General features: G+C 41.3%; 3 protein-coding genes across 6 annotated transcripts; 2 read left to right on the forward strand and 1 right to left on the reverse strand.

Annotated features, from left to right (window-relative positions):
* Positions 1-1,057: 1,057 nt before the first annotated feature.
* nolc1 (nucleolar and coiled-body phosphoprotein 1) lies at positions 1,058-7,894 on the reverse strand. Of its 3 annotated transcripts, none has more exons than XM_030070731.1 (14): positions 7,741-7,894; positions 7,368-7,423; positions 6,976-7,139; positions 6,718-6,839; positions 6,482-6,593; positions 6,226-6,353; positions 5,687-5,864; positions 5,462-5,596; positions 5,261-5,380; positions 4,826-5,173; positions 3,219-4,520; positions 2,865-2,986; positions 2,627-2,710; positions 1,058-2,231 (listed from the first exon to the last, which is right to left on the reverse strand). In XM_030070731.1, exons 1-14 carry the CDS (start codon positions 7,849-7,851, stop codon positions 2,073-2,075), a joined length of 3,141 nt encoding a protein of 1,046 aa, XP_029926591.1. In that variant the 5' UTR covers positions 7,852-7,894; the 3' UTR covers positions 1,058-2,072. The 3 variants fall into 3 exon arrangements, with proteins under 3 accessions (XP_029926591.1, XP_029926592.1, XP_029926590.1); XM_030070732.1 differs by having other exon boundaries at positions 6,718-6,836; positions 7,368-7,426; XM_030070730.1 differs by having other exon boundaries at positions 7,368-7,426.
* Positions 7,895-8,697: 803 nt separating this feature from the next.
* mrps6 (mitochondrial ribosomal protein S6) lies at positions 8,698-11,782 on the forward strand. The gene is made up of 2 exons (XM_030071431.1): positions 8,698-9,193; positions 11,660-11,782. Exon 1 carries the CDS (start codon positions 8,832-8,834, stop codon positions 9,174-9,176), a length of 345 nt encoding a protein of 114 aa, XP_029927291.1. The 5' UTR covers positions 8,698-8,831; the 3' UTR covers positions 9,177-9,193; positions 11,660-11,782.
* A 1,775-nt stretch (positions 11,783-13,557) lies between these two features.
* On the forward strand, positions 13,558-26,581 carry psap (prosaposin). Of its 2 annotated transcripts, XM_030070122.1 has the most exons (15): positions 13,558-13,713; positions 18,571-18,704; positions 18,987-19,061; positions 19,241-19,366; positions 21,113-21,322; positions 21,410-21,553; positions 21,682-21,738; positions 22,124-22,129; positions 22,781-22,927; positions 23,051-23,143; positions 23,290-23,473; positions 24,345-24,508; positions 24,602-24,682; positions 24,986-25,093; positions 25,739-26,581. In XM_030070122.1, the coding sequence occupies exons 1-15, from the start codon at positions 13,680-13,682 to the stop codon at positions 25,772-25,774; spliced, it is 1,599 nt and encodes a 532-aa protein (XP_029925982.1). In that variant the 5' UTR covers positions 13,558-13,679; the 3' UTR covers positions 25,775-26,581. The 2 variants fall into 2 exon arrangements, with proteins under 2 accessions (XP_029925982.1, XP_029925983.1); XM_030070123.1 differs by lacking the exon at positions 22,124-22,129.
* The last annotated feature ends 210 nt before the right edge of the window (positions 26,582-26,791 follow it).

Genomic DNA, 26,791 nt, shown 5'->3' on the forward strand with positions numbered 1-26,791 from the left:
GGATGTCTGGACCTGCAGGTGAAGCAGCTGATGGGTAAGAGCCACTGTTTTGCCAGTGCTGCTGTTTTTCTCTGCCCTTGATCCATGTAGCCATGCGTGCTCTCGGATTTTGAAATCCGAATTGGCAATAAAATGATTGGGCCTCATCAATTATCTTCTTCCTACACTGCAAGGAACTGAAATTCGCCTAAATACAGAGGAACCCAAGAAGAGAATGGCTTACAAGTCAACAGAGGTCAGTGCAGCAGCTCAAAGTTGTCTGACTGCCATCAAGTGGCCCTGCTGAGTATTTCACATCAGCTTTTTTTGCTGAGGAAGGAGTTGGATCATTTTCCAGTCAGTGGTCAGCACTCTCCAAAAAGAAGACCTTATTATCATGCATGGCCTGACTGTCAAACACTCTTGACCTCTGGGGGGAAAGGATGCATTATGAATTTGTCTCATTTAGGGTGTTGCAATATACAGATATTGATGATAGCCCTGATATTTAAAAATGGAATATTGTTACATTAATCAGCAGTATTGTGTAAATTATCCATCTATTAAATAATTTCCATGTCTTTGGTTAGTGTTTCACTCTCCCAATGCCATACACACACACACACACACACACACACACACACACTGTCCACCTCCATAAATTTGTATTTTGGTTTGTGCCAAGAGACAAAACGCATAAAAGTGAATCTGATTAATCATTTTTCCTTCAAATTTTCTAGATATAACAGTTTTTTCTTTGTCTGCAATAACCATGTAAGGAAAACATGATATTGTGACAGCCCTAGCCTCGTTTGTTAGAGTCCTTTTACAACAACAAAGCTAAAGACTGTAGTTCTGCTCGTTTCGAACGGTGGATTGGATAAAAGCCCTTGTATCAAAGCTCTTGCACTCTCTTCGGGCTGTGCAGCTAGGTGTGAAGCTGCAGTGTCGCTATGTGTGAACACAGCCCTAGAAAAAGCTGCGGCTGCTCTGATTAAAGTGAAACCAGGGCGCTCAGGAGAGAGATGAAAGGAAAAATAAGACCTACAGTCTAAAACCGCAATGATCACACCAAGAATTAATCTGTCAAATCTTTAATTACAGTTGCAAGAATCAATAAGAAAAGAGACAGGTCGTACACAAAAGTTTTAACAGTAAATTCAAATTGAGACAACTTGATGGTGGGTGGTATGGAAACCCACAAGCTGTCAATCATGTTGGTGAATAAAGTAAATTCCACACCATTGATCCAGTAGTTTGGTGGGTTTAAAGGGGCAGTCTCACTTCAGCATGAGGGAAAAAAAAAAAACACAGACTAAGAAAAATGGCTTGAGAATGACATGGAAAAAAATCTGAGGTCCTCAAGGTTGAAATGGAATAAAACATTTAAATAAATACTTAATATAAAACGTAGGTCGTTAAATGTTCACATAGAGACGAAGCCCAAGTTTCACATCCTCTCCACACCGAAAGGTGGCCAAACAAAAAAGCACAAGCCAACCAAATTCCAACAATCTATGTAAGGTATAAAAAAATCCATTTCAGCCTTTCCTTCCTCAGATAAAGAACCTGTCGAGATGAATGGCTGATGTCCTTTCAACATAGATATACAAGTAAAATTAGCTCCAATTTTTATGTTATAAGGACATAAAGAGAGACGCTTGTTGAATGAGAAAAACAGTACAGGTTAACAAAGTCAAAATAAGCAACAAAGGAGCCAAAACGCAAATAAGCATCTTTACATTAACTGGTGGCCTACAGCCACCTAGTGGCTACAAGTGGTAACTGCAGTGCCTGGATATCAGCTCTGATAATCTGTCCAGCAGAGGATATACCTCTCCTGCCACCACTAAACGCACTACACCGTTGGTTTCAGGTGAGTTGAAGCAAATAGTCTCCCGTTACAAACTAATAGCAGAGAATCACATCTAAGTGCCCACTCACCACAAGGGTTCACATTCTTCTGTCAGTTTGCTGCTGCTACTGTAAGAAGTGTGGTGATGATGGTCAGGGAGGAGTTTGTACAGAGGACAGACAACTGACAGTCCTGAGGTACAGGAGTTTGGATGGGTGTGTGAGGTGTGAGAAGGTCCTCAGTCACTGTCAAATCTGATGGAGTTGACCGAAGTGGAGATGGCTCCTCCTCGGTAGCTGCCCCTCTTCTTCTTTGTCTTTTCATGGCGGAAGGACTTGCCTTTGGTGAACCTGAGCACATCATTAGCTTTCTGGCCCCAGTCACCGTTGGCTCCAAGCTGGAGGAGAGAAAACACATTAGGATGCTAAGCCATTTTTAAAGTGTTTTTGTTAAAGTGTTTGCGTCAATGTTTTTTATGTGCATCTTGCCATATCACACAACAAAGCTTGATGAAACAGCAAATGTGGAATGAAATCCCCAAAAGCAACAAAGTTCATACGATTAATTGAGGCGGATTCTGTTTTTTTCCCCTCAGTAAAAAGAACAAAAAAACAGAACATGTGCATTGTATTTAATGACCTTTGACCTCTGACTTCAGACACAGCTGACTGTCACAGCACATGGACGTAACATCAGAAACAAACCTTAATTTACTTGATTTTTCCCAGAATTTAATTATTCACTAATGGAAACATAGTGAAACAGTTGAAGGGATTACATTGTTCAGCTCACCTTTGCGTCAAAAGAGTTGTCTGCAAGACGGTCATCAACGTCTACTTCCTCTTCTCTTACTCGACGGAAAGGTACATTGGCAGACTGAGGGACAGAGACAAACAGTCAATATTCATAACACCCCAAGTCCCTTTTCTGCAAGGACACCACCTTAACTCAGTGACATGGATCTGGCAGACCAGAGTACATGGAAATCATACAGATCCTACAGATTACGTCCCGGTCTCAGCGGTCTTACCTTCTGCTTGACTTTAGGAAAGGTCTGTGGCGTTTTTGTTGCTTTCTTGGTTTTGGGAGTCTTGTCTTCAGCTTCGTCCTCTTCAGATGACTCTCCAGTTCTTTTTCTCTTGCCATTTGTGCCTATATGAATAAAGAAGAAAACAATCCACATCAGTCCTGCTCATGATATTGCCGAGAGCAATTTTTCACACTGTTAGGCCCATAGGTGCTATATGAAACCTCCCAAAAAGGCCAACAATGGTTGGAGAGAGCAGTGGTAAGAAACAAACAAGCATGACCTTTTCTAGTCTTCTCATAAACATTCAATTTTGTGCAGAAATGTCAACAACATTCAGTATTTATTAACAGTTACCATTTGTTGTGGGGGTGGTGGGTGCTGTGGCTGCTTTAGTGGTCTGTTCATCCTCATCTGATGAACTTTCAGAGGAGCTGCTGCTCTCTTTAGGTTTAGCTGCGGCTGCTGGGGGCGTCTTGGTAGGTGCAGCTGGGGTAGCAGGTTTTTTAGTCTTTTTACTGGCCTCTTCCTCTTCTTCAGAGCTGCTGTCACTCGATGAGGACTCAGTTGGCTTGGCTGGAGCCTTGGCTGCTGGGGTGGCTGTCTTGGGTGTTGCTGCCTTGCCATTGGTGACTGCAGGCTTGGCAGGTGTGGTCTTGGCCTCCGTCTCAGACTCAGAGCTGTCAGAAGACTCAGAGCTGCTCTCTTCTGTCTTCTTTGCTGGGGCTGCAGGTGCCTTCGCAGCTGCTGGCTTGGGCACTGGTGCTGCCTTCTTTTTGTCCTCCTCATCACTGGAACTATCATCACTGGAGCTATCGGAGGCACCACGGCTAGAATCAGCAGGAGCCTTGGTGACAGGAGCAGCAGGGGCAGGACGCTTGGCAGCCTCTGCTACTGCAGATGGTTTCTTGGCTGCAGGTTTGACAGCAGCATCATTTTCAGAATCAGAGCTGTCACTGCCAGAGTCAGAGCTGCTTTCTGCTGCTGCAGCAAGCTTTGCTACAGGGGTGGTAGGCTTTGATGCTGAACCAGCTGGCTTCACTGCTGTTGACTTAGCCTTAGCTGGTTCTTCTTCATCTTCGGAGGACTCAGATTCAGAGCTGCTTTCTGCTGCAGCAGGCTTTTTAACAGGAGTAGCGATTTTTGAGGCGGGGGTAGCAGGTTTTGAGGCTGAAGGAGCTGGTTTTGTTGCAGCTGGCTTGGCCTTGGTTGGTTCTTCATCTTCAGAGGAGGAGTCAGATTCAGAACTGCTTTCTGCTGCAGCGGCAGGCTTTGCTGCAGGGGTAGCAGGTTTTGAGGCCGGGGCAGCTGGTTTAGCTGCAGCTGGCTTGGCTTTGGGTGGTTCTTCTTCATCTTCAGAGGAGTCATCAGAGTCAGAACTGCTCTCTGCTGCAGCAGCAGCAGGCTTTGCTGCAGGGGTAGCAGGTTTTGAGGCCGGGGTTGCTGGTTTAGCTGCAGCTGGCTTGGCTTTAGCAGGTTCCTCTTCCTCATCAGAAGAGTCCTCTGACCCAGAGCTGCTCTCGGCAGCCTTGGCTGGGGTTTTTGGGGTGGAAGCAACAGGCTTTGCTGGGGCAGCAGATTTAGCAGCAGGTTTTGCTGGGGCAGCAGATTTAGCAACAGGTTTTGCTGGGGCTTCATCTTCAGAACTGCTTTCTGAGTCTGAAACACAGTTACACAGGTAAGAATGTAACGTTAAAATAAGTGACATGAAATAACCGGAAAAGTTGGAAGATCATGAGATTCAATTTGAATGATCATCAACAACAGAATAGGGGTAAACAACATAAATGACCAAGTCATGACTGCCAGTTCTGTTATTACAGTTTGTTAGTCTGTTATTAAACTGGTTAAAAAATTTAAAAATGGCTGAACAGACAAGCAGATTTGCAAGTAAGAAAAAAAAAGTATTATAACAAATGGCCAAATTATAAATAAATAACGGGCTGAAATTTGGATTTATTTACCTGAGCTTGACGAGTCGTCTTTTTTAGCTGGGGGTTTCTTGGCAGGTGCAGCTTTAGCTATGGGCTTCTTCGGCACCTCCTCCTCCTCCTCTGAACTGGAGTCTTCTTCTGAGGAAGAGTCTTTCTTAGCAGGTGTGACTTTAGCTGGGACAGGCTTAGCGGGGGTCACCTTCACTGAAGGCTTCACCTCCTCCTCTTCCTCCTCTGAGCTAGATGAATCTTCCTCCTCCCCAGCAGGTGCAGCCTTGGCTGGGGCAGCCTTGGCTGGGGCAGCTTTGACCGGGGCTGCTTTAGCCGCAGTTGCTTTGGCTGCAGGTTTCTTTTCCTCTTCTTCATCTGAGCTTGAATCTGAACAGATGGGCACGTTCAAAAGCTTTGCATGACTTCAGATCATATTGCATATAAAGTGACTGTGGCTCAAACTTCTGTCCCTACCTGAACTTTCTGAGCTGGAGTCTTGCTTCTTTGCAGCAGTTTTAGGTGCGCTGGGTTTAACAGGGGCAGCCTTTGCAGGGGCGGATTTTGCAGGGGTGGACTTTGCAGGAGCAGGTTTAGCTATGAAGAATGCAACACTGTTAAAACAATTCCCATAAATACAAAAGACACTATAAGTCAAAGAAAATGGGCATTTCTTACCCGTCACTTTCTTCTCCTCTTCATCACTGCTGTCATCACTGCTGTCTGAGGAGTCACTGTCCTTAGCCTTGCTGGCTGCTGCTGCAGCCGGAGCTTTCTGGACTGCAGCAGGAGGTGGGACTGCACTGTACGCTCCTGCCAACACACAGCCACCTGATCAGCATCAAGGCACATTCACTCTGATCTCAGTGATACTCGTGGACACAAAGGGAAGCAACAGCGCACCTGCTTTAGGCTTTTTGGTGGGAGGAGCCTCATCTTCATCAGATGAAGAGTCCTCGCTGCTGGACTCAGCTGCAGCAGCAGCTTTAGCTGGAGCAGCTTTAGCAGGAGCAGCTTTAGCAGGAGCAGCTTTAGCAGGAGCAGCGGGGGTCTTCACTTGGGCTGGTGACTTTACTGGTGCCTGTCAAGATATACAAGATCCACAATGAAGGTTTAAAGCAGGGGTATCCAATCATGTGCCATAGAGGGCCAAGAGGCTGTAGGTTTTCATTCCAACCAAGACCTCCACCAGGTGACTTCACTGATCACCGCACCTTGTATCAGAGAGGAGGAACTAATCAGTGAAATAACCTGGTGGAGGTCTTGGTTGGAATGAATACCTGCAGCCTCTTGGCCCTCCATGGCACATGATTGGACACCCCTGGTCCCCAAGTCTATATGTACTTGTTAAAATCCAAGTTGTTAAGCTTCTTTTAGCAAATATATCAAAAGTCTCCAATAACAAAGGAAGTGATATTCAGGAAAGGACTAATTTTGTGTACCTTAGCTGGTTTGTCGTCTTCAGAGTCAGATGAACTGTCCTCGCTGCTACTGCTCTCCTGCTTTTTCTGAGCTGCACCTTTAGTGGTGGTGGCAACTTTGGGTGTTGTGACCGTACCAGCCTTAGGTTCTATTAAACATCCAACATTAGATAAGACATATGTCAAACCAAATGCAAACATTATCAGTTTTTTTTTTTTTATTTCACCATACTGACAGCTGGATCTCAATATGCTTGAAGTCAACCCATCAACTCACTGGGTGCAGGGACTTTAGCTGGCTGCTCGTCTTCAGAGTCAGACTCCTCACTGCTAGAGCTGCTGTCCTTCTTCCTTGTACCACCTGCTGCTGCAGGGGGCTTTGCTGGAGCCTGCAAGCAGAAATTACACCCTTGATCTTTGACAATGTAACAGACACGATCATGCTGCAAAGAGTACATAGAATTAGTAGAGGTGAATGTAGGATTTGTTTGGATTTTGGATATTCCTTCCTACCTTTGCAGGAGCCATTGCATTTGTGGACTCATCTTCAGAGCCACTTGAATCCTCACTGCTGCTAGATGCAGCTTTAGCGGCTGCTGCTGCTGCTGCTGCTTTAGCAGGCACAGCCTTAGCTGCTGAAAAAGATCATGATCAGAGAAATTTAATGTAATATTGCTTTAGGGATGCTCTGGAATCACTGCTACCCCAGATTTTCTATAATTAAATGCAACCTTGTTAATGCTCCGCCACGGGATGCGTCATCAACTGTACCTGCTGGAGTTGTTTTTTTCGGTGGAGGAGCAGCTTCCTCCTCCTCGCTGCTTGACTCCTCACTGCTGGAGGTCTCCGTGCTGGGTTTCGCCTTCTTGGCTGATGGCCCATTTGCGGCTTCAGCCTTGCTGGAAGGGGCTTTTCGTTTCCTGGCTTCAGGAGACCTAAAAGAAACAGTGACAATGTTAAAAACTTGACAGGGAAGTCAGCAGGCATCTTGACTGAACGCATAAGCATCACCATCGACATCTTACATGATGAGGCGTTAGTAGGGACTGAATTACCCTCAAAACTGTTTACGGGAATAATTTCCAAGTTCAGTGGTTGCTAACATTAGTGCGAACAAATCAGAGAGGACTACAGAAATAACTGAGGGGCGATTAGCAACTCACTTCACCCAGAAGTTGTAGATGTTGACGAGGCTTTCTTCATTTTGATCTTGTGGATTCTGTTGGGAAACAAAATACTGCGTTACAACCAATCACTTTCCATAGCCGCTGGTAAAGCTAACACACAGGTGACTGTTGACAGCACGGTGTCTGTGTTAGCAGAGACTCGTGATTAACTCTAAACGAGCAGGTGAAGGCTGAGATACACCTAACATGTGAGTTTTAACCAACACGTGCGGAGCAGAGCCGCAGCACAGCAGCTATGTCCACCTCCTCCTCGTGCTGCTGTTTTCCCTGAAACGGAACTTTTCCTCGCGCCGGCTGGACACCCGACAGCACGCGACTCGCTGACGACGCCACCCCGCGCGCCTCTTACCACTTTGGTCTGCTTGAGGAACTGCTGCGCCGCCTTGGTGAACTTGTTCTCCAGCAGAAAGGAGTACACACACTTGTACAGGTCGCTGGGCACCGACTTGTGTTCCGCCATCTTCACCACGCTCCGTGTGCAAGGGGAGAAGCGTCTGGGTTACGTGGGCACGTGAGGAGAGCGCGAGGCGCGTAAAGAAGACGTCATGCTATGTTTCACACGAAGCTTGTAGAGTAAGAACAGAGCTCACTCTGTTAGGGGGGAAAAAAGTCTGGACCATTTCCCGGCCTGAACATACGCAGTGAGCCTGTCGCATGAGCATTCATCCTCATAATGTGGCCTGCCAAGACTTGTTTTCAGAATCAGAATAAAAAAATACTTTATTGATTTCCGAGGAGGAACTGGGACAATCTCAACAGAAGAATCAAATTGTAAGAAACAGGAAAAAAAAAAAAACATGCCTTATAAATTTGAAAAAAGCATGTGCATTATGTCTAATGATGTCTAATGTCTAACATTTTACATGTAAAACATCAAGCACAGTATCCAAAGAGCAGACTATCCTCATCATATCAAAATCATGAGGTAAAACATATCACAGAGTACAAATGAGGCATTATGCTGAAGAATAATGCTATTAGTTTTGTTATGAGTGAAGCGAAGCGCATGAATTAGAACTGCATGAAGATTGACATAAAACAGGTCAATTTATAAATATGGTGACGTGCTAAAAAAATAATAATAATAATAATAATTGCGGAAATAGAGGCAGAGTGAGAGCTCTTAACTTTTTTACCCTCTTGGGATTCACAATTGGCCAACAGCAAAAATAACAGCAACAACAACAAATGTGTGTGAAATATTGTAATTGGTAATTAGGGTATAATTTTATTATTTTGCGCTTTTGAGATGTTTAGCCCATTACTAAATTTCTCTTTGCAGTCAACATCAGTCTCATACATTACGCGTCATCGCCGAGCTCCTCCCCCTCCCTCGTGTCATAACATGGCCGTCTTTGACAAGGATAAACTTGGTGATGACATTACCTGTGCTGCCTGAGCTCAACGTGTGTATCTGTATTTTCTGAGAGTGTCGACGCCATGCCGCGGTACGAGCTGGCCCTGATCGTGAAGGCCATGCAGCGGCCGGAGACGGCGGCGGCGCTGCGGCGGACGGTGGTCGCCCTGATGGAGCGGGGCGCCGTGGTGCGAGAGCTGGAGAACCTGGGGGAGCGGCTGCTGCCCTACAAGATATCCAAACACAACCAGAGGCACAACCGCGGGGCTTACTTTCTGATCGACTTCCACGCGGCTCCCGGCATCGTCCCGGGCTTGCTGGACCACTTAGACCGAGATGTGGACGTGGTGAGGCCGACTCTCCTGAAGAAGGACACGGCGGCTCCCAGGCGGACGTGCTGCGGCCCGGCTCCTGCCCCCAGCCCCTAGGACCTGCATGTGTCACAGTAAGGAGCACCGCGATGCGATATTATCACGATCATTTCAAACATTTTGCAATATTTTCTTCATATGCAAACGATCTCCCCATGGGAAAACTTTGTCAACATGTGTTTTATCTGACAAGATGAAGTTTTCATCGTGTTCATCTCCCTTCAGTCACTTTTATTTCAGAAAAATAGGGATTGTCAAGACTGAGCAGCTCTGTCCTAAAAACCTGTCATAAATGTTGCATTGAGTCTCGGTGATACAGTATCGATACTTGGCGTCCGTGTATCGATATAATGTTGCCACATTAAATATCATGATAGTGTGTAGTAGGTTAGCAATGATTTCCCCCACCCCTAAAACTGATGAAATATATAGATAGATAAATGGATAGAATAGATGGATGTACTTTATTGATCCCAAATTGGGAAATTGTTGTGTTGCAGCAGCTGGTTGTCCAGACATTGCACAGGAAAGAACAGACTACACAAAATATCCCTCTGAACACTTGGAGAATTACATATCTTTAGAAAAATTAAACACAAGTAACAAAATGAATAAAGTGGATCAATACAAAGAATATAAGAAAAAAAAAAAACTTTTCATACCCTATAATAATAAGTCAGTTCTAAAAAATCTAATATACAAAAATATATTTATATGTATATATCTATATCAGTTAGTTTCCAGAGTGGTTTTGCTCATTGCAGTTTAGGTTTTATTAGTTTCCATATTAGTTTTATTGAGACAGAGAGAGAGAGAGAGAAAATAGGTATTACAATAAAAACACAACACTTTGTGAAGGAAAAGCCTAAATCTAAAGACATGTTCTGTATTTTTTAAATTTAATTTTAGTTAGTTTTGTAAGTACATAAAATCGTTTCAGTCTTTGTTTTTGTTTTTTGTTTTTTTCCTAAAATCAAGTTTTTATTTTCATTTCAGTTAACTAAAATGTCTGTTCACACCCAGTTTTAGTTTTTAGTAATTAGTTTTAGTTAACTATAATAACCTTGGTGTGAGCAAGACTGTTGTTTCTATTCAGAGTGTACACAAGGTGGCAGGCCTGTGCCTGGTCACTGAGACCGGACATCCTCTTCCTCCTGCAGGACAACAAGGGTGCAAGTAACAAACCGCATTTGCTGCTGTTGCTGTAACTGAGGAGCTTTTGTGTATTTCTCCTTTTCAAGGCCAGTGATTTTTTTTTTTTTTTCTGAAGTACTATACTTGGGTACATTTCAATCACACCCACACCCATTACAGAGCACAATTTTTAGGCTCTCTGTAAGCAGGGCAGAAATTGTGGATTGTTTCACAGTGCATAGACAGCACAGACGAAAAGAGTGATCAGGCCTTTTTGTGCACTTTTTTGAATTTCCAATTAAAAGACTCTAATTTGAACATAGTGGTCTTGTCCTTTGACACCTGCAAAGAAATAATGACATATAACAAAGTACATTTAAAATGACCTACTTTGTATTTTTATAGTAGTCCTAATCTTACTTAAGTAAAATATCAGCAATGTAGCAATACTTTTGCTCAAGTTATAATTTCTAGTACTCCTTCCACCAGTAGCCCCATGCCTGGATTACCTGGCATAAGGATAAAAATTTGCACAGTCAGAAAATGCGGAAGAATTGAAATTTGTATGTCTTCATGTTAAGACTTTGAGAAATTCAGGTATTGTCTACTTGACAGTTTACAGTTTGAAATGGTGGCTGTAGTGGTATAAATTAGGCCCGAGTTGTCTGTTTGTACAATATACTATGTAGAGGTAGAAACCAAGACATGACTGAACTCGGTGTGCAAGACGTTGCACAACGCTAGAGGCAAGAGTACAAACGATCCTAGCTTAGGTTGGGCTGCATGTACAGCAGAGACAGATCTGAGGTGATGGCATCCCTGCACTTCACAAAATTTAATTACTCATTGTTTATTATCCACTGTAAGGACAAGATGTCCTTTGGATTGAATAAATCATAAAACTGACACGTATACTCTTTATTGTTAAATATTATAATCAGTCTCTAAGAGGGAGCCGGACATCCAGACAGCTCCTTATTGCAGTCTCTCTTGTGCAGAAGAGGAAAGAGCTCAACAACCAACAAATTAGGAAGTGTGTACAAATGAGTAACAACACAGGCAGAATCAAACACACCCACTGGATAAAATATCTCCAGGATGAATGGACTGCTGCATTGATTAATGTATAACCAGGAACCACAAAAATAAAAACCCAAGACATTACATGCGAATGGAGGTCACAAACCATACATAAAAACTGCCAGTAAAGGGGGTTGACCTTTGCGTCCATGTCTTTGGTAGAGCTGCTACGCACCTTGATCATGTGGTAATGTGCTAACTTTGTACAGACTTCGTGGATTGTGCACATAGGTCGGCCAATATCCATAATGCTATTTTTGTGGGTGCTGAGTGTGCTGTAACTTGTGTCTGCCTGTATAATGTCTTTTCCTTTTGTTTTTTTGCAGGGATTCACTGGAATTTGGATCCAGAGCACACACCACGCAACACGTTCCCCCTCCGTGCTTGTTCATATTTCTTGGTCTGCATTTGGACGTCGTCATGTTAATAAACCACTCTTTTGTACTGTACAGAAAATGAGTGCTTGTTTTTTAAAAATCGATGTAAAATGCCCTGTTCCGCATGATGCTCTGTGGCTGTTAAGGCAATTTCAGTTCTTGTTTCGTCAGTGTTCGTTTGCGCTAAAACACCATCTGCTTTTTTTTAAACTGTTGACAAGCAGCGCACCGAAGATGGCCTGAAACTGCTGAGTTTTACTGCTTCATTTGGATCAGTGTCTTCTGAGAAAGTCCACAACAAAAAAAATTCTACAACGTTGGCATTAGTTTCTAAATTTGGATGGGATTGTCTCATCAGATCAAATGACATGCCATAAATAATGACTAGGGACAAAGGGCGGCTTTAACTCTTCAGAAGGTAGAAATGGGCAGTGAAACTTTAAAGGTTTTTTTTGTGATGTTCATAAAATTTCATGACACAAGGCATAAACTAAATGGTCACATGAAAACAATACATAAGAGATGTAGAATAGCATTTCAGGCATTATTCAGTTAGGAGAAGTCCATTTGTTCCCCTGAGGTAGTCGCTACTTCTCAAAAGGAAACTGCCGCCCTGTTGTTTTAATTTGCAAATTATATATTACTCATCTTTTCAGGTTGATTTACATGATAATGGAATTGTACTATCAAACCGATGTAAATTACACTGAGGAGGGCATGCTTCTCTGAAAATGTGCTTGTGTCAGTTCTTAATGCCACGATATTTGATGCTTTGGCATGCTTCTCTGAAAATGTGCTTGTGTCAGTTCTTAATGCCACGATATTTGATGCTTTTACACGAATGCACCGTCCAGTTAAACATGTTACTCGTGTGGTTTTGATGGAATTGTCACACATTTTTTTCATTTATTTTATCATTTATCATTTGTTTTGATCTGTAGAAATTATTTATTTTGTTCAGAATGAGATGAATAGACCAGTTGTCAACCCAGTTGTTGGTAATTATTACAAAATTCTGTATGCAAAAACAAAGCGAACAAAGCAATTAACACAATTTTTGATTGATATTATACTTGATATAATATTTGTGATCATTTTATTTTTTAATTATTATACATTTATATTTATTCTGAACTCGTTAATGTGTTTTGTTATGAGTGAAGTGAGGGGAAGTGTGAGCATGGATGAGAATGGCATGAAGATGGACAGAAAGCAGATTAATTCATACATCTGCTGAAGTGCTGAAAAATAACTTTTGCTCTGAAAATATATTTGTGTTAGTCATTCTTTAATATTTTATTTCATCACTTATAAAGATCACTGACTGGAGGTCGTAGTCCCATACCCCACTACCAATTAGACACTCAATTTTTCTTTTCTTTTAGGCATAGGCAAGAATTTAACCCTCACATTCAGTGTTTATCATCTCTAAATACATGGTTAACAGTTTTTTTTTTCTTTCTTATTCTTCATATTTAATTTCTTTTCCAAATTTATGGGGAGCTTGGTATCTGGGTAAACATAAAATTAACATGATGATATGTTTTCAATGCCCTGTACACATTTTGTATGCATCAATGTTTCTCTAGGGTCATTTTTTGCCTCCTATTTATGAGTGTTCGTAATTTACTAGGGACAATTAAGGGTAATTAAGAAGCTACTCAGGTAGAGATACATGCAGCTAAATTTGGGTGATAATTTCTGTTATAATGATTTTCTGGAGGTTTAAATCGCTCTCTACTGTAGATTAAAAAATGTTAGTTAAGTTGCACTATCGGTGGGGTGTTTGTGTGGATGATCTCAGCGGCAGGAGTCACATGCTCCCCGGCGGTCAGCTGACAGCGCAGCCTACATCATAAAAGCATCAGCGGGGCCTGGGCTGCATTGCAGTGCTGACAAGTCGACGCCTTCATCACACTTCATCACAGAGAGACAGACAGCGGCAAAACAGCCCCAAAACAGCGTTGTCATGCTGCTCCTAGCTCTGCTCTTCGTGTCCTCAGGTAAATACGACGAACGACAGATAATCAACAGTGCTTTTTTTCCACAATAAGTGTCACTTCAGGGTGAGTTTTATAACGAGTCAAAACGCGGAAGCGCTTCAAACGGAATCTCGATAAATGTCAACAAAGCGGCTCACTTACTATTGTTAACCTGGTTCTTGCTTAGTCGTTATATTTATAGCTATTGCATTTTATAGCCTGTTGTGTTTTGTACTCGCAAATGCACCTGCCACACCTAATTACACCCACCATGAAAGCTGGCGAGTGTGTGCTCCTTTTCCGTGAGACATCAAAGCAGCGGCTAACGTTAGCTAGCCACATAACCAGCTAGCAGTGCTAACAATAGCTAACGGCTAAAGCTACCGCTAACATTAGCTAGCTCACTATCTTGTGACGTCTTTGGAAAATATTAACTTTATTGCATGGGATAATTAAAGGTTGGGTTTATTATTTTTTTTAGCCATCCAACTTTTAGAAAACAATGCGTTGTTAGCTGACCAACATTATTTTGTATTATATTTCGCGTCAAACTTTTAGCGATAGATCGTTTTAAATGTTTGTTTTTTTAACATCCTGAAACGTTACTATTACTTGCAATGTTAAATTTGTCGCGTTAATAGCCGTTTTCATTTACGTTTTTGAATAATATAGGACAATTAAGTTGTAAGTTTTCGGGGGGAAATGCAATATTATGCAATCTTGATTTACGTTGACTCACACCAGTGCCATTTAGGCTGCCTTTACATGCAAGTTTGATCTTCTGTATGTGGTTTATTCTGTGCAATGTCCTGTCTTTTAACGGGACCCTGACTCTGAAATAAAAATTGAATCGAACTGTTAACTTCCTCATAACGGAAGCCTCGGTTTCATGGGGAACTTGACCCATGTTAGCTTTTATCCAAAGCTGAAATGAAACTTGCTGGTGGTGAAGTGTCCCCATCAGCAGTCCAAACGGCATACACATAGTTTCAACAGAACACATTTTTCAGGTCATGAGTTTCGCTTCTTTATCAGGCTGTGTGTGTTTGCTTCGGCGACATCCTTGACAGTAGCCTGAGTGTATCGCCAACAAAAACGTGACCCTGAAATAAACACATAACCTGTTTCTGCTGTGAAGCTTTGCATGTCTGTAGCTTTGCATGTCTGTAATAACAACCAGGCTATTTATAGCATTGTTTACTGGTACCTTGGCTATGTGACATTTTGAATATGGTTCTGAAATGAATATGCGTCATTATCTTATCAGATCGCAAATAGTGGTTGCATGCAGACCGTTGATTTACAAAATTCATGGCATTTTGTGCTTTGTGTAGTTAGCACCTATCTTGGTCCTGGTTTCCTGCCTCAGAGAGAAATTACACAATGTTCTGTTTGAACACTAGCACATTCCTGCTGCATAGACATTCATAAAAATGCATATGTACCTCTCAGTTTTAATGTCTCCTAAACTTTTAATGCACACAAGTAGGCTGCTACACTTAAGCTCTTACTAGCTGTTGTTGTTGTTGTAGCTGAACAAAGACAGCCTAGCTGCTAAATCCCAGGCCTGATGTAGTCTTTTTGTGATTCACTGTAGCACGTAATGCTTAGTCACCTTTTTACAATTAAGTTTGTTATGTGAGAATCATGATTATCACAGAAAATGACTCACAGCTGTTTTTTTTGCTTACTGCTCCTAACAGAGGCCTTGAAGTTTTATCTTTTCTTTCTGTTTGAACTCGATGGCCTAGTTGTCAGGCTGTACAAAGGCAGCAGAAAAAATGCAAAGTGTGTTAAATGTTGCCCTGGTTGGTGATCAACTTTTACTGCTGCATTTAAGTTGCTTGTTTGTTTGCTGTTTTTTTTTTTTTCTTTTCTTTTTTCTCCATTATGTAAAGATTGTGGGTTATTAGCTTGTCCTTGTTGAGAACAGCTTGTTATTTTGTTTGACTGATCATGTGATCCGTGAGCCAGTGGAGAGTGTGGGCGGTCTGCACTGTATTTGTGTAGATTTCAACACTGAATGGGAGGGGCTCCTTCTCAGTCTATGTAACTGAAGTCTGAAAGGTCCTTGTCAATGCAGCCAGCTCTATCTATCCTATTCCAGCAGGTTATCATCAGAGCACACACTCACTGGGGTCAACACTGACATGCTGATCAGTTTATACTCTGCTGAGTGTCTTCTTAGTCCAGTAATTTTAGGCCAAAATTGGGGTCAACTTAGGACAAATTGCAAGAGAAGCAAACTCAACTGATTTCGTATCCTCAGTATGTCCTGAGTGAGGTAAACAAATCCCAAGGAATCCCATTGGTGGAAAGTTTTCAAAATCACCTATATATGACCATATAATACCAAAAAACAGGGTTTTTTTCCAGGTAGTTTTTTTTTTTTTCATAAAATGACTGGACTATCTGTCACATTGATGATTGAGATTTCTTTCCCTAGAGAGTTTCATTTTGATTCAATCTTTAAGTTATGGTTATGTATCAGCAACCACGCTTAGAGACCAGAGGTGTAACTGTTCCATAAACCCACAGTTCAATTTATGGTTTTTGGGTCACAACTTTGGTTTTGGTTCGGTTTGTTTTGTATTTAGGAGGAACAAAAAAAAACACTGCTATTGTCAGTGTTGTGTATTTTATCTTATTGGCAAAAAATAAAACAGGCTACTTTCAGAGATTTGGGATAACAACATGAAATCAATAAATATTCACTATTCTTTCAGAGGCAAAAGTCTACTTAGCTGATGAAATAATGAATATACTGAAAGTATCTTATGTTTGTTTTCAGTAGTCTAAGTGTGTGGTTACATGACTCTCATACAGTGGATTTGTTTGCAACACTGCACTTTGTTGGCTGTATTTTGTATTGATCAGTTCGTTTGTTTTTTACTGTTAGGTTTGCACCATATTGAATGTGTGTGTTTGTTTGTTTGTTTTTTATATACCTGGTTCGGTTTTACACCCCTCACAGAGACACATGGTCACACATGCATACATTGAGGAAACATGTGTTGGCACCCGATTCTTTTGTTGAAAGCCCAAGAACAAACCGGTGTCAATCTTCAGCTCTCAGATGAAATATTTATTTGGTCTCATATAAAGTAAGGCAGCGCTGGGCTCAGAGTGACAGAGCTCTCACAGGATCTCAGTCAGAAAGAGCCCCGATATTATGAAATGATGCACATATATCTTCTTGGGCTGGGCCTGCCCCGTACAGAGGTTGGACTTACATGCAACCGAGAATAACTGGCCAGTTACCCGGACATGGACAGGCCAACCACTGTCCACGCCTTGTTTCTAGAATGTGTTAGGCTAGTGTGTGGATGTTGACTGGGCATGTATCTAATGCCACAGACCTAACTAACAAAATAGCTAACAAAAAGTACATCTGGCTCCAGCTTTATCTGTTCTCTGCTAGTGGTCAAGCTGTCCTGAACTATATGATACATTGGACAACACAAGAGACATTGAGTTCTGAGATACACTGGACAACACAAGAGACATTGAGCTATAAGGCCAATTATAACACATGCAAATCAGAAAGTTCAAGTCCTTGGCCTCCTTCAGCAACAATCTGGGTCAGTAGAGTGACAGCAGTTAGCTTATTGTTTATGACCAACTCGTTAAGTAACTAGGCTAATGACCGTTAAGCTCTTTCTAGAACCTGAAACTACTCTTTTATGATATTGGTGAAATATATATATATATATATATATATATATATATATATATATATATATATATATATATATATATATATATATATATATATATATATATATATTTTTTTTTTTTTTTTTTTTTTTTTTCCTTTATAAATGGTCTTTTAAGCAAATAGTCAAATTAGATAAAACGTGAGCAGGACACATTTGCACAATGTGTCAGCCTAGGAAAGTGAGCACACAGCTGTTTTGGCTATGTGTTGGTTATATTTGCTTTCACATAGCAGTAAATAGTTTCATCTTAAATGAATTTAGTCCTAAATCCTATTACTTAGTGCAAAGGTGAAGTCTTCATATTCCTCTTGTCAGGATTGAATGACCTTGCATAACCCACTACTTATTATGACATCATACCAAAAAAAAAAAAAAAAAGAAAAGATACACTGAGAGTGTCTGGTACTTTCCACATCACTTTTCACTTGAGTTCATTAGGGAACTGAAATTTTTTTCTTTTTTGTTGACCAAAAGAGGACTCAGAACAATCGTTATCCCCTTTTCCTTTGACAGGACATTAATTATTTTTTTTCTGATTAATGAATTCTCTTATGTGCTCTCAGTTGACCAGCAGAGACAGGTTTGGCAAAGGGATGGTGTTTTGTGCCAGATTTAGTTGGCTAGTCAATGTGAGGCAACAGGTTTAGGATTATTTTCCTGGATGGTAGTTAGTAAAACAGCTGCACAATGTACACAATGTAGTATGTCCTTTTTTCAGTATTGATGTTTAACTATGTACACCCTTTGGGTAAAACTATTGGATCGGAATGCTTCCTAGGTTAGACCTCAGTTATAACAAGGATATGGTTAAACCTGGGAATTTCCCTGCCATGTTGTATGTAGCCAGTGTCTCTTGCTTTTGGTAAGGGAGAACTCTCAAAGCATGTGATAAAATCACAGCTTTATATCACCATAGGCCAGTCTCAATAACAGCAGGTTATCATCTAGATAAGATAAGGAAAGAGAGGAAACTTGCATCAGTAATTTAACCAGGTCCTGCTGACTAATAGAAAAAAAAAAAAGTTAACCGCAGACTTCTTTGTCATTTCTGCCTCTTTATATGCTGACATAAACTACCCAGGCACACTGGATGTGTATACCACCTCGTCACTGTATTGAAGGGATCCTAAAGATTCACTTGTGCTCTTCTGTCTTGCAGCTGTAGCCTCCCCTCTGCTGGGCACTGAGCAGTGTGCTCGTGGCCCCCCCTACTGGTGCCAGAATGTGAAGACTGCGTCCCTGTGTGGAGCCGTGACTCACTGCCAACAGAACGTATGGAACAAGCCCCAGATGGTGAGGCACTGTCTGCATTATCTCCATGATGAAAATGACAAATTGGTCAATGCTGTGATTAATTTATAGTTTGCTTATTTTGACAAGAACAGCCTCTGTAACTTGTTTGATTTTGTCTGCATTGAAATAGATGAAGAAATACAGTAAGGCCTTTCTTTATATCCTCCTCTGTTTTCTGTTTGCCTGATGTATTCTCTAGATATCGTGTATGATTGGATCTTATTAGAGACAAATCATGTTTAAATTGCCCCCTTTTTTATCTCTTTTTTTTTTGTGAAACAGAAATCTGTGCCATGTGAGCTGTGTAAGGAAGTGTTGGCTGTGGTGGAACAGCTGCTGAAGGACAATGCTACTGAGGTGACACAAAAGTCCCTTCCTGTCTTTTTTTTTTTTTTTTTTTTTTTTTTTTTTTTTTAAATATATTTGTTTGAAGTTTTTATTTCATCTCTGAACAAGCCACTGAGATGGCTGCTGTAAGGCTGTCAAAACACAAAATGTTAAGTAAATTTAATTGGGTTGTTTTTGTGTGATTGCAGTCTGAGATCCTTGGGTACCTGGAGAAGGCTTGTCAGCTCATTCCTGATCGTGGCTTGACTGCAGAGTGCAAGGAGATGGTGGACAGCTACTACCCTATCATCGTTGGAATCATAACTGGAGAGCTGGTGAGCAAGAAGTCAAAAAATGTATTTTGGAAACTGTTTTCAGGGCCAGAAGCACTCACTGAAATACCATTACTGCTGTCACTAAGTATACCTCTGTGTGCAGGCAATATATGTTCAGATGATGCCAAATGAACTAAAGATAAGATTTAATAATCTCCTTAAAGCTTCTTGAAGTTCAGTTTGTGCATCAGTTTATCTTCCTGCTTAATCTAAGACTCTTAAATTAAGCTCCGTCTGCCTCTTTGAATCGGGGTAAGGGAAAAACAGAAGTGGTTGTGAAGGGGAAGTGCAGGGAGCTGAATAAGGACCATTGATGGGGAAGTGAGTACAAATCTAAATGGGAACAGAGAGGCTGTTGTTGGGCCATTGCTAACCCCCGTGACTGACAGTCTCTAGTGTATTGCTGTCTTTGTCTGAACTTTCACCTGCCAGAACAATTCTGAGAATTGCTGAAAGCGAAATTTTTTTTAGAAGAAGATTTCGAATAAAGGTACAGAAAGCTGTACCTTTTTTACCCTGAAAAACGTTCACCATAAAAAGCCATCATGTGATGGTGACTGTGAGAACCCTGGAACTCAAGGACAACACGTGATGGAGAAGTTATTCACTTGAGGTTCCTCCTATAGTTCAGATGCTGATCTATTAAATGACTAGAGGGTACGGTTATAGGGTTGTTCAGTATGTTGATATATCGTATTGTGATTATAAAACCACGTGCAATATCACAATGTTACGATATCTAAATTTCCAGACAGCATAAGTGTTCTCTTTCTGGTTTTAAAGGCTGTATTACAGGAAAATAATGCAATTTTCCAAACCTACCAGACTGTATTAGTTGTTCTAAATTTCCTTCTGCCTGCTTTGTTAGCGTATCCACATCATTAATGATTGTTTATTAAAAATCTTGCATGTATTTTGTGAAAGCACCAACAGTCACCCCTACAACATAGTCACAATATTGTCATCAAGGTCAGAGGTATGCGATACTTGATTTTGTCTCTATCGCCCAGCCTGACTTAAGAAGTTGCCACACACATATTCTGTTTGACGAAAAGTATGTTTACATGGAAATATTTGCTAATTGATGAATTAACTGATTGAATGACCTCATTAATGTAACTGGTTCTGTTTGACATCACGTTGCTATGCCGGACATTAGGCTGCTCAAGTGGGTCTTATTCTTAATGTGAAAATCATACTGTGATGTTTACAGCTTGCCTGTGTTAGGAGCTCATTTATAATGTAACCACAGGGCTATATGTTATGTTCATTTGGCCAAAACTCAGCGCAATAGCTCATCCTGTAGGAAGGAAGTCATTATTTATTTATTTATTTATTTTTAAACCCCTTGAACTGATTTCACTAAAACATCCCTTTTTAGGCAGCTTTAATGTTATACGGATGTGCCATTGGTGTGAAATATGCAGGAAATTCTGTCTATCTCTCTATCTAGATATAGATTTATTTATTATTTTTTCTTGATCTACTAATGGCAGTGCTTCATTGAAGCTATATCATTATTATATCACATACTATTCAAACACAAGATTTCTTTGTTTTATTATTGCCCTGTTACAAAAAATAGTGAGATGGTTTGTGCATAATTTTATACACATATCCTTTTTAAATCATTATGAGACAGGCTGCATGCAATTGTCATAACAAATCCATCATTGATACCAACTGACTTGATGTGGTTAACTAATGTATTAGTCACTGATGGGATGCAATTGTTTGTGTGTTTAGGAGGATCCTGGTGTGGTCTGTGCAGCCCTGAGCCTCTGTCGCTCTCAGCAGTCAGCCCTGGCCCAGGTCCAGGAGCAGCTCCTGTCCAATGAGATTCCTCAAGTTGACCTTTCCCAGCAAGTGGCCCCCTTCCTCCTCAATGTGCCCCAGCTCCTCTACCCCCAGGAAAGCTCCAAGCAGGAGGCCCCCAAACAAGAGACTCCAAAGGAGGTACACCATGGTTTAATTTCCCACAGCTAACCTGAAAACCATTTTGTGCATGTGTCCAAATGATTGTCCTCATCTGCTTGCCTGTAGGAAAATAATGACGTGTGCCAGGACTGCATCAAGTTCCTGACTGACACTCAAGCAGAGGCCAAGGCCAACTCTTCATTTGTCAACGCTCTCATTGCGCGTATTGAGAAGCAGTGTGACCTGCTGGGGCCTGGCATGTCTGACCTGGTGAGAGACCCGGATAGATGGCTAGGTTTCCACTTTTAAAAAGATCTTTATTGGTTAAACAGCTTTTTGTCCTCAATTCTGCATAATATGTGGTACTTATGTTTTGACTTTACCTTCCTCCATGACAGTGCAAGCAGTATGTCAGCGAATATGCTCCTGTTGTGGTTCAGCAGCTCATGTCTATGGTGAGTCTTATACAGTCTTCTTGCTCCATTTATTTAGCTTTTGTAGAAGAATGTTCAGAAAATCCTTTTTCGCCTTTTGCATACTTAAACCAAATTGAAAGTGAATGATTAGTATTTTCTAATGCCCAATTGTGAGCCTAATGAACTGGTCACTGGAACTAATGGGTCTGTGATAATCTGTATGTTGTGACTTAGAGCCCATACCAGTCTTACAGCGCCACGTTGCCTGCTGACTTAAATTCATTCACATTTCTTAATTGCGTTATTTTTTTTTTTTTTTGCTTTTGTTTTTCTTTTTTCATTCTTTTCTCCCCTCCATTCATCTGTCTTCCTGCTCTGTTTTGCCTGCTCTGGGTTTGCTCTGGGTTTTGTGTGCTGATCCCAGGAACAGGTAGGTCTCTCTGTGTTCAGCCTCTAGCCTCTCACCCTTAGCCCTCGCTTCCTGTGCTGTCCACTACTAGTGCTACTCACCTCACGCTATAGAGCTGCATGGAAATGTTTGTACTGTTTTGAATGTGACTACTGCTCCTAATCCACTGTGCTTGTTTGGCTGGTAGGTTATGTACATTGAGTGCCTGATGCAAGACTTTTGGAAAAGGGCCACATTGAAGTCTGTTTTTCATATCATATAGGCTGACAGTGTATTTTATTTACTCTTGATTTTTGATTTGGTTTGTATTGCAAGTAAGTAGCTGATACAGCTAAGAGATGCATGAGTACTTATTTGGTCAAGCCAATGGGGTCTATTTCCTCAAACTATGTATTAAAATCGGCAACAGCACTAGGATTTGGCTGTTTCACTGTGGCTGGTCTTGTTGGGCTCCTCTTGGTTACAGTGTAGTACTGCACAAGATGTTTTGCGAGTATGGGTGTATGTTGCTGGCAAAGGATAGTAAAAGATAAGATAAATAATGGACTTGCATGGATGCTGTGAAATGGTGTAGTTTATCCTAACAGCATGTGATGTGGCATGCTTGGTAGGCCTTGGGTTGTTTTCCAAAACTTGAATGTGTCTTATTTTTACTGTTTGTTCTCTCCTCAGCAACCTAAGGATATCTGTGCCAACGCCGGCTTCTGCGAGAAGAAGTCCTTTCCCATGCTGAAGCTGCAGGCTGCCAAGACGATCCCTGCTGCCAAGACTGTACCTGCCCTCAAGGTGCTCCCAGCCACCAAGGTGGAATCTGCAAAGGTAAGCCAGGCATGATGGGCACACCTGATTTCTGAGATGGCATGGTTGGTTGATATTGACAGAGGAACAATACCAAGGGTTGTGGCTCAAAATGTGATGTTGCTTTTTTGGTCTGTGCTGCAGCAAATGGTGCGTGTCAGAGACTCCCCCCAGTGCGCCATCTGTGAGTTTGTGATGAAGCAACTGGAGAGCATGTTGGAGGATCAGAAAACAGAGGTAGGACTTGGGCTGCTTGATGCATCTGACATGTTTATAAAATGTAACCACACATATTCCTGTCAACATATGGGTCTATTTATGCAACTTACAGTTGGTGAGGTCTGCTTTCCTGTCAAAGTGACCTGTTTGTTTGTTTGTTTCAGGAGGAAGTGATCCATGCTGTGGAGAATGTGTGCACACTGCTGCCCTCCTCTCTGACTGCCCAGTGTCAGGACCTGATTGAGGCCTATGGCCAGGCCATCATCGAGCTGCTCGTGCAGCAGGCTGACCCCAAGACTGTCTGCACCGTGCTGGGACTCTGCAAGGATGCTAGCCGCGCATATATCCGTAAGCTCCCACTCTTCACAGCACACTGAATACAAATGTTTGAGAGATAGGGCATTGGTGAGCAAAAGCATCACAGAAAGTGTTATGAAGTTGGCATTTCAACTTTATATGGCAACAGGAGGTGTGTAAATTGGGAGACTGTGAATAATTTCCAGTAAAATGATTACATAGATTGAATCTAGAGAAATGTCTGAGACTTATTATTTAGATTGTAAATTTTGGGTGATTTTATATTAACTGATAAAATAATGTGAACAAACAGTTCCCCTCCAGAGGGTGCAGAGGAATGCACAGAAACTAAAGCAGAGGATGAATTCAATAGGTCTTTTCATGCTGTCATTATCTTATAGAAAGCTGCACCAGAATTTAACTGTTTGCACTTGTTAATGTTTACTGAAAGCTCACACACTGAACAGAAACTTATCACAAGACAGCCAAGATGCTCCCTGCTGACAGTTGCTGGGACTTCTCTGCTACCTTGATGTCTATCCTTTTTTTTCCGTTTTGGTTGTAGCCAATGTACTGTGAAACCTTTTTCATTGATAAGATGGCTCACGAAAAAGCAAGCTACATCATCTGTGCTCCTCCCAAAGTTGAAGCTTTCCTCTTTTTTTTTTTTTTTCTTTTTTTTTTTTTAAAGTCCTCTACTCTGCATGGAAGATGCAAGGTGCAACACCTTTTCAAAAGCATCCACTCCTTGTCTGCCTTCTGGCCAGCCACTATTGGCTGTATTTAAGTTGCTTGAGGGAAAACATCAGCGTTTTGTTTACCATGTCCTGTAGTGTTTAAATACATTAGTTGCATCTTGTCTTTTTATTTATTATTATTTATGTATTCTTTATTATTCTAAATATATTGAAATTCTCCCCAGCTGTAATGGACCAAGCTCGCTTCAAGGCCGGTGGTTTCTGTGACGTATGCAAGATGGCTGTCCGCTACATTGACGGCATCCTGGAGCAGAATGCTACTGAGGCAGAGATTGAAGATGCTGTGAGAAAAGTTTGCAACTTCCTGCCAGAGTCTGTCCGGACTGAGGTGAGACGACGCATCCTCTTGCCCTGTTTGCCAGTTTATCTTCATGTGACTTTTGTTCTTTAACACCAGTATCTCTGTGCCCTGTGTCAACAGTGTGACCAGTTGGTTGAACAATACGAGCCAATGCTTGTCCAGCTGCTACTCCAGATGCTGGACCCAGACTTTGTGTGCATGGTGAGATGTGAATTGGAATTATCTGAAACAGAATGACTTGCACCAGAGGTCATGTGAATCACTTTATCACTCAGCAGGTTGTACTTTCCTGGGTGTATCAGGGGACAGGGCTACCCTCTTATCTGTTAAAAACAAACATGTTCTGTAATTCTGGATGTCATGGCTAATGTTTTAATTAAATCGCAAATATTTGTTTTTAAATGTTGGCTTATTAACTTGTGGAGCAGTAATAGGTTATCTATATTGCATGACAGTCTTAGCCCTGGGTTTATTAACTGGTGTTGTGTGTTTTACGTGTAACAGAAAGTGGGGGCTTGCCCTGAAGCTCTGCACAGACTGCTAGGAACAGAGCAATGCAGCTGGGGACCTGCCTTCTGGTGCAAGAACATGGAGACAGCAACCCGATGCAATGTGAGTAGTAACGCCACAAGATGGCACTGAAACACATCAGTCCATTCAGTGAATTTCTGGCTGGACTGCATGGTGACACACACAGCCCTATAGATGTGAATGTCTCTGAGTGATCAAAGTTGCAAGATTGATTGGCTAAGCCCATTGTTTTACCCACAAGTTAGATAAGATCCTATGACAATTGGCGTACATGAGGAGTATTGTCTGTGTGCACACATTGTATTACCTTTTTTGTCTAGTAAGATTCCATCGATGAATTTAAGTGATAGGTGTGCACCAATCACACGTCAAAATGTTGTTAGTTCAGTAGCTTTTCCAGTTATTAAAAATTTAAATTAAGAGCCGTTTGAGAACCGAAGGAATCAACAGTTGCTTCTTAAATGTAGTTGTGGTCCAGCCATATTCTATCAGTTAAGGGTGCTGTATACATATTCCTCAAGATTAAGACTTCTCAACAAGAAATTGTCCTTGCAGTTACTAATGCAACTCAACGTATTATTGTTTTTGTGGTGTCTGTATTTTAACAGACTCGGATGAACTTACTTTTTATTCATCAGTGATTATATCACAGATAATGCTATTACTAATACTATTACACACTAAGCAAAGTGGCCTGTCTAACTGATTATGATTTTTGTCTTTCAGGCTGTGGCTCACTGCAAACGTCACGTGTGGGTATAGAGAAGAAGAGGACCAGTACAATCTGACCTTTAGGGAATTAAAGATAATACTGTAGCGCTGCTTCCCAGTTTTAATAAATTTGTCCTGTTTTCCTTTTTTAAAACAAATAGACTCAAAGAACTGCAGTTTGTGTAAATTAACTTGATATTTTGAATGGCAATATGAGGGAAAGGGACTGGACTAACTTTTTTTGGGGGGGGGGGGTGAATAAATGTATAGTGGCTTAAGGCTCAGTCTGTTTTTAGTTGCGTCACTTTGAGCAGATGTCACAAAACTTCACTGTAGGGCTTTGCAAATTTGCATCATTTAGAGAGTACTGATTTATACTGGGTGTCGGGTATGGTCTATGTAGAATCACAAATGTTGATGTCAAATGTTGCACAAAGCAGGCAGAGTTAGATGGCTGCTGTGTGTGATGCATGGGTCTCCAGGCACATTTGCTCCCTTCTCCCTGGAGGAACTGATGGCAGAAAGAGGGGAAACCTGCTCAGTGTGTTGACCACGCCTGGTGTTACTTGTAACATTCTGCCTGATCCTAGAAATTTTTTTTTGTAGACAATGGTGAATTATATTTTGTTTGTGTGTGTGTGTGTGTGTCATAAGGAGCAGATGTTGGAGTAAAGATTGTATTGTATGTACTTTCCCATTCACCTCCCTTGTTTGTGCTCTCCACTCAATTTGAAAATCAGTGCATTTCTAACGTACTGGAAGCATCTCACACAATCACTGTCTGCTTCATACCTTGAGCAAGTTGGTGATCTGTTAAATTTTTAACAATTGAAATAAAGTGATCCAAATCTACTTCAATATCTGGTGTTACTTGTGGAAATTCAAACGGTTTATCACTGAGTCACTACAAATTAGTTGCTCAATGCTGTGTTAAGCTTATTACATACTCATATACAGTTAATATCTTATTATTCCATGGTAGCCAAATAATTAAGGTTTAATATAGACAGCTTTGTGAATTTAACACAGCCTGTCATCTCTGAATCTGTGTTTCTATTTTATGCTACG

Source organism: Myripristis murdjan, chromosome 15, assembly GCF_902150065.1.
Source record: "Myripristis murdjan chromosome 15, fMyrMur1.1, whole genome shotgun sequence".
Classification (NCBI taxonomy): domain Eukaryota; kingdom Metazoa; phylum Chordata; class Actinopteri; order Holocentriformes; family Holocentridae; genus Myripristis; species Myripristis murdjan.

What these genes read in the sequence shown, in the direction of transcription:
- mrps6 (XM_030071431.1), top strand. Translation starts at nt 8,832, where the DNA reads ATGCCGCGGTACGAGCTGGCCCTGATCGTGAAGGCCATGCAGCGGCCG.
- nolc1 (XM_030070730.1), bottom strand. Translation starts at nt 7,851, where the DNA reads ATGGCGGAACACAAGTCGGTGCCCAGCGACCTGTACAAGTGTGTGTAC. An exon ending in AGCTAAAGTCCCTGCACCCA is followed by an intron (nt 6,354 to 6,481) that starts GTGAGTTGATGG and finishes GATGTTTAATAG; the next exon opens with AACCTAAGGCTGGTACGGTC. An exon ending in ACAACTCTTTTGACGCAAAG is followed by an intron (nt 2,232 to 2,626) that starts GTGAGCTGAACA and finishes TCTCTCCTCCAG; the next exon opens with CTTGGAGCCAACGGTGACTG.
- psap (XM_030070122.1), top strand. Translation starts at nt 13,680, where the DNA reads ATGCTGCTCCTAGCTCTGCTCTTCGTGTCCTCAG. An exon ending in GGCCTGGCATGTCTGACCTG is followed by an intron (nt 21,554 to 21,681) that starts GTGAGAGACCCG and finishes CCTCCATGACAG; the next exon opens with TGCAAGCAGTATGTCAGCGA. An exon ending in TGCTAGCCGCGCATATATCC is followed by an intron (nt 23,474 to 24,344) that starts GTAAGCTCCCAC and finishes AATTCTCCCCAG; the next exon opens with CTGTAATGGACCAAGCTCGC.